The 11,973-nt window shown below is 48.4% G+C and overlaps 1 protein-coding gene across 12 annotated transcripts in view; it reads left to right on the forward strand.

Annotated features, from left to right (window-relative positions):
• Positions 1-11,973, forward strand: part of Plekha6 (pleckstrin homology domain containing A6) — a 133,124-nt gene that overhangs the window by 117,283 nt on the left and 3,868 nt on the right. For all 12 annotated transcript variants that reach the window (XM_074048561.1, XM_074048563.1, XM_074048570.1 and 9 more), the window contains 7 exons: positions 692-821; positions 1,027-1,133; positions 3,347-3,523; positions 4,901-5,068; positions 5,151-5,284; positions 5,784-5,929; positions 11,353-11,476. In XM_074048561.1, coding sequence (XP_073904662.1) covers positions 692-821; positions 1,027-1,133; positions 3,347-3,523; positions 4,901-5,068; positions 5,151-5,284; positions 5,784-5,929; positions 11,353-11,468 — 978 coding nt within the window. In that variant the 3' untranslated portion in view covers positions 11,469-11,476. The remainder of the gene's footprint in view (positions 1-691; positions 822-1,026; positions 1,134-3,346; positions 3,524-4,900; positions 5,069-5,150; positions 5,285-5,783; positions 5,930-11,352; positions 11,477-11,973) is intronic.

An 11,973-nucleotide genomic window follows, 5' to 3' on the forward strand; every position in this document is an offset into this window, starting at 1 on the left:
TGAGCTCCGCTAGCTCTGTGTGGTTTGTCACCCCTGAGGACTGGCTGGTTAGGTGGGCAGAACAGGTAAATTGCTTGTATTTGACAGATGAACAAAGGGAATAGGGACTTACCCAGCCTTGCTAGTTGTGCTACAGCTCAGGTCTCTGACCTCCAGCCTGGTCTTTCTGTATGTTCCCCACTGAGACTTAGATTCGTCACCTGTACAATGGGAGGAGGTGGCTCAGATGATGCCTGAGGTCCTTTCTAACTTCATGATTCTGTGAGCCCACAAGCAAATGCCTTTTCATTTCCCCAGAATCCTGGTACCAAGGCCCCCCTGGTTTTGTTTGCTCAAGTCTGGTGGGATGTGGGCAGAATCCTCAGAGACCCTACACTTTGTAGTCTCCTCTTCCAGTTACTCCTTGATTCTGGTTCACAACAAGTCTGATTCTCTGAGCTTGCTATGACAACTGGTTGGGTTAAGGGGCTTCCCGATGGCCAGCCCTCTTGGAAGCCCTAAACTCCCATTCCCCAAGAGGGCCCAGCACTGACCACATGGGTAGGAGGCTCCAAGGCATCCCTGCCTAGTTCCCAACTGGTACACCTAGAATTTCCCTGTTCCCTGTGTCTTTAAGGGTATGACAAAGGAGGAAGTGAGGCTGGATCCTTTAGCACCGTAACATCTGCCATCTTTTCGTCCTCTCTCTCAGCCTAAGGCAAGCTATGAGCAAAGTAAGAAAGACCCTCACCAGAAATCACCCCTGGACACGCCCAGAGACATCAGCCTTGTACCCACCAGACAAGAGGTGGAGGCAGAGAAGCAGGCAGCTCTTAACAAAGGTATGTCCCGGCCCCTCCTCTTCCCTTAGAAGTAAGGATAAGACCAGAAGAGGAATCCTGGGTGCTCACTCACACCCAAGGAGAGAGCTTACCCTCCCTGGGCCACTAGCCTCAGTGGGAAGTGGGACCTGTTCACTCCCTAAGAAGCAGGCTCTCTGCCTTACCGCTTTCCATGAGGCCCGCTGGTTGCTCTGTCTCCCTGCAGTTGGTATTGTACCCCCTCGGACAAAGTCACCCACCGATGAAGAGTTGGCCCCATCAGCAGTGGTGAGAAGGACTGCCAACGGACTCACCAATGGACTCTCCTCCCGGGTAAGTGCTGCCCTGCAGGCTCTGAGAGCTTGTGCAGGCTGAGCAGGGCTGGGAGCCCGAGGGCTTTGAGTGTGTGTGCGTGTGTGCAGCAGCCATCACTGCTCAAGACTCAGGACTAGGGGAGAAAGGTACAGCAAGGGGAAGGAAGAGCATTCCTTCAGAGAGACATGTCAAAGGACAAGGGAGATGAGCGCAATAAATATAAAAATGCTTAACAAAATCATCATCAGTGCCACTGGTGAAATACAATGGAAGGAATATAGCAAAAACCAGCCGTCAGAGTGAAGTGGACTGACTCACAGTGACATAACTCGTTTCCTGACGGGAATGCATGCATCGCCGCACGGGGTGGCTTAAGACAACATCAGGTTATGCTCTCAGCTTGGAGGACAAGAGTCCAAAATCAAGGTGTCAGCAGGGTCAGTTCCTTCGGGGACTGAGAGAGAATCTGTTCCAGGCTGCATTAGGTTTTAAGGCCTGAAAATAGTCTGCAGCTCACTATCCTCTGTGGGTTAGCAAGGATCCACCAGCCCTGGCTGCCAGGCCTACCTCTCTGGCCTCATCCCCTGTGCCCGTGGCTTTGCTCTCAGAGTCCTCCCTTTTTCTTGAAGGGTAGCATGTTACAGCCAAATAACTCTATTAACCTGTTTTCTGCCAAATCCCAGAAATCTGACAGTTTTTTTTTTTTAAATTCATCTTATCTCTTTCTTTTCTAGTACTAGTTGACATTCTCAAAAACACATGTAGGTTTTCCATGTATTTCAAGGGACTTCAGGCCATTAGAGAGTTCTCTGTGGATCTTTCCTGGACAGCCCTACCTCTATTTCTGGCTTCTTCTGAGATGGTTGATTGGATCCATGAGTCACACATCTAATTTCTTCAGCAAAATGATGTCTAGCCAAACCCATGACTCTTTAGAGGGTATACTTTTCCAACAGTGAATTTCCTAATTTAAGTGAGAACCTCCAAAATAATAAAGTGCAGGTTTCTTTTGGCTCAACATCTCCTTCTTCGATTTATTTTTTCCTCTTCCATTTTACAAGAAGTACAAGGAGAAACAGGGCATACCTTCACCACTTTACGTGGAAATCTCCTCAGCTAAATATCCAAGTTGGTCATTTACAGGTTCTGCTTTACACTCGGCCACAAAACACAATTCAGCCAATGGTCTTTATAACAAAGATGATCCACTTTCTAAAATGGCTCCTCATTTCCTTCTGAGACTTCACCAGAGGCACCTGCAACATTCACCTTTCTGCCGACATTCTGCTCATGATGATAAAAACGCACATTCTCTAAGGCAGTAGAAGCTTCTCTTTACTTCCTCTGCACCCTCACCAGAATCATCTTTCAAGTCCCTATTTCTACCAATCCTCTTTTTTTCCCCATCATTCACCTCAAAATAGAGATAGGGCCATCCAGGAAGGATCTCCAGAGAACCCTCTAATGTCGTGAATCCCCTTGAAATTCTACCTACATGTGCTTTTAAGAATGTTTTATCTTCCAGCCTCTACCTGTTACCAAATTGCAAAGTCTCTTCCACATTTTTAGGTATTTTTTACAATAGTACCCTGCTTCCCAGTACCAAAATCTGTACTAGTTTCCTAGGACTCCTGTAACATATAACTACGTATTGCGTGACTTATGATAGAAATTAACTGGGCGTGGTGGTGCACAGTTGTAGTTCCAGCATTCAGGAGGCTGAGATGAAGAATCTTGAGCTTGAGGCCAGTCTGGACTATATATCAAGATCCTGTCTCAAAAGACAAAGAACAAACAAAGCAAAAAACCAAAAATGTACTTTCTCATCTATGTAGAGTACGGGAACCAAGGTGCTGACAGGGTTGGTTCTTCTGGAAGCTCCAAGGGAGAATCTTCCCAGGCCTCTCCTAACATGAGGTCATTGTTAGTGATACTTGATTGATGAGTGTCTCTGCCTCCATGTTCCCATCACCTTCTGTTCTGTGCCGTTGCCTCTTCTGTTTCTTATAGACACTCACTGTTGGATTTGGGGCCCACTCTTATTCGGGACAGTCTCAGATAGAGTCGCATTTACAGGTGCCAGAGGCTAGGACGTCCACGTAACTTTGGGGACCATTGTTCAATCCCTTATGGCAGGCTTCCCATAGAAGGGAAATCTTGAGAACTCAGAGTGAGTGAGAAACCTGGGTGAGGGATGAAGCACCTGGCAGAACCTTGTTTCCCCACTGCAGCAGGAACGCCCCAAGAGTGCTGTGTTCCCTGGCGAGGGCAAGGTCAAGATGAGCGTGGAGGAGCAGATCGATCGGATGCGGCGGCACCAGAGCGGCTCCATGAAAGAGAAGCGGAGGAGTCTGCAGCTCCCAGCCAGTCCAGCCCCCGACCCCAGCACCCGACCCACCTACAAAGTGGTAAAGTCCTCCTAGTTGCCCACAGGCCTGAGCCTGGCATCTACCCACACTGCCACTCTGGGCCATGGCCAACCTGTGCCAAGGAGGTTGGAGGGAGAGGAGATTGGAGAACCCTAGCTGGGGTCACGGAATACATGGAAGAGGCTCCCCACGAGGCAGAAGAGGTCCTTCAATGGGTGTTTAAAGAAAAAGACTGAGTCAGGCATGGTGGTACACACCTATAATCCCAGCGACACGAGAGGTAGAGGTAGGAGGATCACAAGTTTGAGGCCAGCTGAAGTAAAGTTAGAGACCCTGTCTCAAACATAAAATGTAAATAAAAGGGCTGGGAATGTAAGTCAAGAGGTAGAGCACTTATCTAGAAAGCTTGAGGCCCTGGGTTCAATCCTAAGTACCACAAAAGTAAATAAAACAAGCACAGTGGCTCATGCCTATAATCCCTGCTACTCAGGAGGCAAAGATCGTAAGGATTGTGGTTTGAGGCCAACCCAGGCATAAAACTCATGAGATATCGGCATCTCAATGAATGAAAGCTGACTGTGCCTATATCCCAGCTATGTGAGAAGCATTAATGGATCACAGTCCAGACTGGCCTGGGCGCAAATGCAAAACCCTGTTCCAAAAATAAAGCAAAAAGAGTGGCAGAACGCCTGTCTAGCAATCACAAAGCCTTGGGTTCAAACTTCAGGACTGCCAAAAGAAAAAAGAAAAAAATAGCACACAAAAAAGGAATGATTAGCTTATTTTTGCTGAAATGAATTATAGAAAGTTCAACTGCTAAGAACAGTACAAGTGCGTGTTTTACCTGCCCAGCATCGGGCCGGGCATCCTGAAGACAGTCATGGTAGCTCACCATGCAATATGGTTCACAGGCCCCTTCCACCTCACTTCACTTAATTCTTGCAACCACCTTGGGTTAGAAACCAACTCTGTTTTACAGATAAGAGAACCAAGTCAAGAGAAATTAAGGTATTTCCGAGTCACGCAGCTATTAAGTGCCCAAAACATCTGCTTAACTTTTCTTTCTACTAAATTTCAGAAAATTAGGGGTCCTAAGGCCTGCCCTCAGGCAGATTCCACTCTAACTGATGGACGGGAAGTTCTGTTAGTAATCAGTGCAAGATATACTGATTCACATGCCCATAGGCATACAGGGTACAGCAGGATGAGGGGTGACAAGTATTGACAGGCGTTATTGATGAGGTTTTACCTCTGGGCCGTGCAAGTGGGCAGGTGTTGGGAATGTGGAAGGGAAGCAGGAGCCAGAGATGGCAGCCATCTCACATGTGCCCCTCAGGGACAATGAGGACACAGGCTGGGTGGAGTTACTGGGAGCGTGGGTAGGAGTGGCGTGGTCACGACAGTGCTGGTCCCCAGGTACGTCGTCACCGCAGCATCCATGAGGTAGACATCTCCAACCTGGAGGCAGCCCTGCGGGCAGAGGAGCCTGGTGGCCAGGCCTATGAGACACCGCGGGAGGAAATTGCCCGGCTTCGCAAAATGGAATTGGAGCCCCAGCACTATGATGTAGACATCAATAAGGAGGTAAGTGCATTAGTCCAGAAGAGAGCTGCAGGGGGCGAGACCCTGGGTGGGCACGCCGGGAGTGACCTCAGTCCCTCCACAGCTGTCCACCCCAGACAAAGTCCTCATCCCTGAACGGTACATTGACCTGGAACCTGACACTCCCCTGAGCCCTGAGGAGTTGAAGGAGAAGCAGAAGAAGGTGGAGAGAATCAAGACCCTCATTGCCAAATCCAGGTAACAGGTTTGGGGAACCTCCACTTTTTTCGGCCCTCCCTGCACCTAGGACACCTGGGACACTAGATGTCTTGGGGGCACCTTGCCTCCCTAGGGCAGAAAAAAAAAAAAATGGAAGCAGTGGTCTGAGGCGGCAGACTGAGCCCGGGCATCTGTCAGAGCCAAGCATGCTGCTGTTGGGCCCTAGAAAGGCCTGCTGGGCTCTTCTACATAGTGTCATGAAGACAAGCTGAACGGCTGCCTCTGCTGGCTTCTTTTCCCCGTCAAGGCTGCCCTAAATGTTCCCATGAACCTTTGAATTCATTTGAAAACATTGAGGGTAAGGGTCCCAACTCTTTTGCCAGGGTCTCCCTCACTCCTAAGGACAGCCTTGCTGGGCACCAGAGGTTGCATACGCACGGGCCCCTGGCCCTCCCCGCCAACCTCAGCTGCAGGCCACCCCAAACCACTTGGACCATGCTGTCCCTCCCTCCATGTCTGTGTGTCTGTGCCTCTTCAGTATGCAGAACGTGGTGCCCATCGGCGAGGGGGACTCTGTGGACATGCCCCAGGACTCAGAGAGCCAGCTGCAGGAGCAGGAGAAGCGGATTGAAATCTCCTGTGCCCTGGCGACCGAGGCCTCCCGCAGGGGCCGCATGCTGTCTGGTGAGAGGGGCTGGGCCTCGCTCTGCCAGGGACACCAGCTGTCCAGGTGTAGGGGAGGAAGTGCAGTGTTGCCAGGGGGGCAGGGACAGAGAGATGCAAGGTCAGGAATGTGTTCCTTAAGGTCACGGTGAGCATCCATTGAGCACTACGAACTGTGCTAGGCTCAGGGGAGCACAAAGGAGCTAGAATGTCTGGCATCCAGGAGGACAAAGCCTCGATGATGCTCACAGCTGCTGTGTGGAGGACTGGTCCAGAGACCGGCAGAGAGCACAGGAAGCCATCCTGCCTAGGCAGGTCAGGGAGAGACATGGAGAAAAAGGTGGTAACCGAGACTGAATGGGAAGGATGAGAGGACCAGGTATTGCAGGCACCCTTTCACTTCCCATTCTTGCTACACGCAAATAGGAAGACCGAAAAAAGAAGGCAGCCAAGGAGTTGAGAGTCATAGAGTCACCCCTTTACTTCCCTGCTTAGAAGAGATGTAGGTGAAAAAAGTAACTTCGCACAAACAACAAAGGCCCCAGGTAGACCTGATAGGGTTGAAATCAGCAGCAGTAACTGCTGTGTGACTGGAGGTAGCATTCTGGAATTTTCTGTCTGGGCAGGAAAGAGATTCAGTATGGATGGGAGGCTAAGACAGGGGTTAGGTTAACTCAAGAAGCCTGGAGACTGTCCTCATCCAAAGTGAAGACTTTGGAGGTCACAGTTGGGAGGAATAACTCAAAGAGAGCATGGCTTGGGGTGACTCTGGTAGAGGAGAGAGGGACCAGGGGACCAGGGGTGCAGGCCACAGTTATAACAGCCTGGGCAGGAGGCAAGAAACAAACAGGGACTGTGGCATGGTAGAAGGATGGCACTTAATGTTGGTGATTAAGAGGCTATCAAATTCTGGTGCTTCAAGGCTCCATTTTGTCATTGGTTAAAAATTCAAATCAAAATACCTACCTTCAGTTCAGGTGGCACAAGGATCAAGAAGCAACACCTGCCAGGCTCCTGGCATAGTGCCTGCCACTTAGTTGGTGCTCAATAAATGCCATCAAATGTAGTAGCAGTGACAGTGGTGTTGTGATGCTGGTAGGAGCAGTTGGACTAGCAATAGCTGAGGTGGATATGGGAGCCACTTGTCAGTTTTCTAAAATATGAGTATTTTCAGAAACCGGAGGGTTGTAGTTCACAGCAGAGGCATTTATGCAAGCATTGAGGAAGAATCTGCTAGCAGCTCAAGAATAATGGGCATTAGGATGGGTGGACAGGGAAAGTCCTGGAGGCACTTCAGAGAAAGCTCAAGTGGGAAGGATGGTTCTGGAAGGGCCCTTCCTGCAGTCAGATGGCCAGCAAAACCAGTTTGGCTGCAAGCAGGGAGCCTCTGTAGTTCAGTTGCAAAGATCAAATTCTCGAACTTTCCAAAGATCAAATTCTGTATGCTCTGGGCAAAAGGCAACTTCCTGTATCAAGTGGGGAGAGCCTACAATGCTGTTTGTAAAACCCCTCCACCCTGCCTTGCCCCAGCCTTGCCCCAGCCTTGGCTCTTTCTACTTCAGCTCCCCAGCCAAATGTTCCATGAAATCAAACCACCGGCCCTATGAGCTTACAGTGCAGGTCTGTGTGCCCACCAAAAGCAAATGGTCACCTTGCTTTTGCCAAACCCCAAGCATTTAAAAACTAGCTGTAGTAGAGCCAGACCTCAGACCTAGCCCACAGTTCCCACCGTCCTGGCCTCTGGCCCAAATTCCCCAGAGCAAAGCTGGTCCCTGGGCACATTCAGTACGAGCATAGTTCATGCCCCACTGGAGGGCAGGGGATGTGTGCAGCAAGCACGGGGTGTAGAGTCGAGTACCTGAGCGTGCGTGTGTGGTGTGGAAATCATAATTGGTGAGGAGTGTTGTACGGGTTGCAAGTCTACCCGGTTGGTATGTGCAGACTCGGTGTGTTCTATGTGCATTTCTTAGTTTATATGTGTAACATGAATGTGGCACGAATGTCACATACATTGTTTGGTAATGCTGATGGGCACATGTATTTGTGTGTACTCAGATGTGCAGCGTGCAAGTAGAGGCAATGTTTGAGGGCAAATACAGAAACACATATGTGCACATGTATTTGTGTACGAATCTGAATCTTGTGTGGAGACCCTTTTTTCTTTCTTTTTTTTTGGCAGTACTGAGGTTTGAATTCAGGGCCTTTTGCTTGCTAGGCAGGCACTCTACCACTTGAGCCACTCCCCAGTCCTTTTGTACTTTAGTTATTTTTTAGGTAGGGTCTCGTGGTTTTTGCTCAGGCTTGCCTGAGCTACTGTCCTCCTACTTTACCCTCCTAAGTAGTTGGATGACAGGCATGCACCACCAAATCCAGCTTTTATTTTTTTATTTTGATTTTTATTATACTGTTGTTGTACTGGAGGTACATTGTGACATTTACAGTAGTGCTTACAATGTAGCTTAAACTCACCCCCTCCATCACTCTCCTTTAACTCCCCTGCCCCTCCTTAGAATAGTTTCAACATGTCTCATTTTTCCATGTTCGTAAGTGAGTATATAAAATTTCCACCATATTCAGTCTCCTTCATTCTTCCCTTCTGTCCTCCCTGCCTCCCACTGGTACCAACCCCTGGACAGGGCATATTTTACCTTCTTGTCCTTCATTTTTGAAAAAAAGACATTTTTATTTGTTTAAGGTATCTATACAGGGAATTTCATGATGACATTTCCGTGTATATATGTATTACATCCTGAATTAGTTCATCCCCTCCATTTTTCTCCTTTCTACCTTAGTTCCCTCCTTATGGTTATTTCAGCAGGTTTAAATATTCTATATTCTTTCTTTTGTAGAAAGTACATCAACCATATTCACCTTTTCTTTAGCAAAAAAAAAAAAAATCTTTATTTTTTGGAAAGTAGTTAATTGGTTAATTTGTCTGCTTCCACTTCACTTGTTTCCCAGCACCTGTTGACACTTTTTACTTCCTTCTGTTACCGTCTCCCTCCAGTTAGTGCCCGCTCCTTAGCGTGACCTGCTCATCATTCTTGTCCTTCATTGTCTAGGTGTCTATTCTTGTTCAATGGAATTTTTGCCTTGGTATCATACCTGCACATGCATTGTGCTTAAGTCAGTCAGTACACAACTTTTTTGTTAATATGTGATCTTGCTAACTTTTTGCCTGGGTTGGCCTGCAACTGCACTTCTCCCCAGCTCCTGGGTAGCTGGGATTATAGGTGTGAGCCGTTGTGTCTGGCTCATGCAGACCCATTTCTTTTTTTTTTTTAATGAGCCCAGGTTGTGTTTGGTAAGCTGTCAGTGCATAGATATACATGTATGTGAGTATATAATATATGGGTAGAGGTGGTTTTATGAATGTATGTGTTTATTATGTGTGATTAGCTCTTTTGTTCACTGGAGAATGATTAAGCCTATTTGTGTTGTGGACAGTGTGTATATTGGAATATTTGTGAACATATGTGCATGTATGTAAGATGATAGTGTGCTCATCTGTGTGACTGGTCACTTATGCACGCAGATGTGGCAGTTCCTGTGACACACACATTATAATATCACATCTGTACAGTGTGCATCTGCTACCTGTAACAATTTTAACAATCTCAGTCAATATATTCCTAATACATATTTAGCATTTTTCTGCCTTGTTAAAGAGCTTGTAAATACATAATATATTTCCCTTTCTAATTTAGTATCATCGTGAATTTCCTTATGCTCCTGACCTCTGTTAAAGAAATGCCCTGAGAGGCTGTAATATGTGTAGGTGTCTTTGTAGCTATGCTAAGTGTTCCTCACGTTTACATTTTTAAAGTCATTATTGAGCCTTCTTGGAGATTCAGTGACCTCTCAACTCCTCTCTCTCTCTCTCTCTCTCTCTCTCTCTCTCTCTCTCTCTCTCTCTCTCTCTCTCTCCTCTCTCTCCCTCTCTCTCTCACCCCCACCCTAATTTTCCTGTTTTTAATCTCCTGTGGACCAGAACTCCAGCAGGTCAACCCCTCCCCCATTAGAATTGTATACAGACAAGAGTAACTGGACTCTGTGGGGCTGACCTATGAGTAAATCAGGAGCCCCGCTGCATGTACAGCAGAACTTCTGTTTTAGCTTCCTAGAGTTATTTTTTGCTTACTGACTGGTTTTTGACTGCTTTAGAAGTTGAGGTTGCCAGACCAGTAACCACTGGGTCAGTGATGTGGACATGCACACGAATGTGTGTTTGAAAGCATTTGTGAATGTATTTGTACGTGACATTACAAGTGTGTTGGGTCACGTGGAAGACACAGGCTTGAGCGCATACACTCACATCTGAGGTGTGTGCAGTGAAGGTGACCATATAGTATCACCAGGCCCCAGGCACAAGCCATGTATTGTGTGCAGGCAGACCTAACTTCACAGTCATGCAAGAGCTGTGTTATGTACACGTGTGGGCTTGTGTCGATATTGGATGGCAAGAACCCCACTGGCTTTTTCTTTTGCACAGAGGGCAGGGAAGGTACTGAGGTCCAGTCTAGGGTGGGCAGCAAGGGGCTGGAACATTCACCATCACATTCCTCTCAGCAGCAATGCGGTATGAGCCTGGCTGAGATCTGGTTCTCTGAGCCCAAGCGCGGACATTGTCTGTGCCATCCTCCTACCTCAGGGCTACACTGAGGAAGCATGAGGGTCTAGTGACAACACAGAGCTTGTCCCCAATGATAGGACTCTCCTCATTGTCCTTCTGTTTTGCTGTTCTCAACATGGAATAATAATGATGATAGAGTAAAATTGCATTAATCCAAATGTCACCATTTTAAGGTTTGTCGTGATTTGTTCAATAGTGACTGAGGTTTGCCTTTATTGAACTGATGAAGAGAGGCTCTCAAACAATTACAGAAATATGTCTCTGAGCCCTTGACCATGTCTAAATTAACAGAACTTGCTTCAGTCTGTCAGAAAGTGCTATACTCATGAAGTTAATTAATATGTGGTGACTTCTGGTCATTAAGTGGGAGGTCTGGTGACTTGGACTGATGTAATTTTATTGCACTATTAATCATTATCATCAGTGATGTCACCATGTATAATATAAAGTGCCACTCCCTCGTTCTGTCTGCACAATAGTGGAGAGGTACCTGAGTCTCCCACGGTGTGGATGGGAAGGGAGCCTTTGGCCCGGAGTGGGCCCAGCCCTACCTACCGTCACACTGCTGCTTAGCAGAGCCTGGATTCAGCCAGGTCCCTTGTGAGACCTCACTCTCCTCCCTAATGCCTCGGGAGCACAAGTGGCTTTGCCTCAGCTTCAGCAAGCTCTCAAACCCAGCTCTCCTCTCTGCTTGCCTCCCTGCCTTGCCCCCTGCCCAAGGAGGACCCTCGCTTGCTCTGGGTGCCCAGCCTTCCTTGCCCCACCCACACCCTCTGCCTCTATTCACTGCCCTGTTCATTTTTGTTTCCAGTGCAATGTGCCACCCCAAGCCCTCCCACCTCCCCTGCCTCCCCGACTCCACCAGCCAACCCCCTATCGTCTGAATGCCCACGGGGCGCCGACAGCAGCCATACCAGGCGGGTCTGAGCTCTGACGTAAGCATTTTTCTACTGTATTTCATCCACCCCAGGTAGGGGTCCCCTTTCCCTCACCCCATGGAGCCATCTACGCCCTCTCATTGCTTCTCCCCATCCCAGTGCCCTGGCCGTGCGCTCTCCCTCCATTCATCCGCTTGAGCCACCAGCATCCCCTTGCAGTGCTGCCTGCACCCAATGGTGATGCTGCTGCTTGGATGTGGCAATGCCAGTAGACTCTGCTTCTCCAGAAGCAGATGGAAATGGCACTGAGGCACACTGCCCGTTGTCGGGGAAGGTGCTTCCCGGACACCCCATCCCTGTACCTCCCACCCCTACACCTTCTGCCAGCCAGCCAGCTAGCTTTCCATCTGTTGAGATACACGGCAGTCCCACCACAGAAGCCCCCAGAAGGGGTCTCCACTCCCAGATCTTACTGTGACTTCCAACGCTATCAGACAGCCACAGCCAATGGCTCCTGCATTGCTTTCACTTCTTTTATCCCCAGCATAGAGCCG

The sequence above is a fragment of the Castor canadensis genome, chromosome 11, assembly GCF_047511655.1.
Source record: "Castor canadensis chromosome 11, mCasCan1.hap1v2, whole genome shotgun sequence".
In the NCBI taxonomy this organism is placed as follows: Eukaryota; Metazoa; Chordata; class Mammalia; order Rodentia; family Castoridae; genus Castor; species Castor canadensis.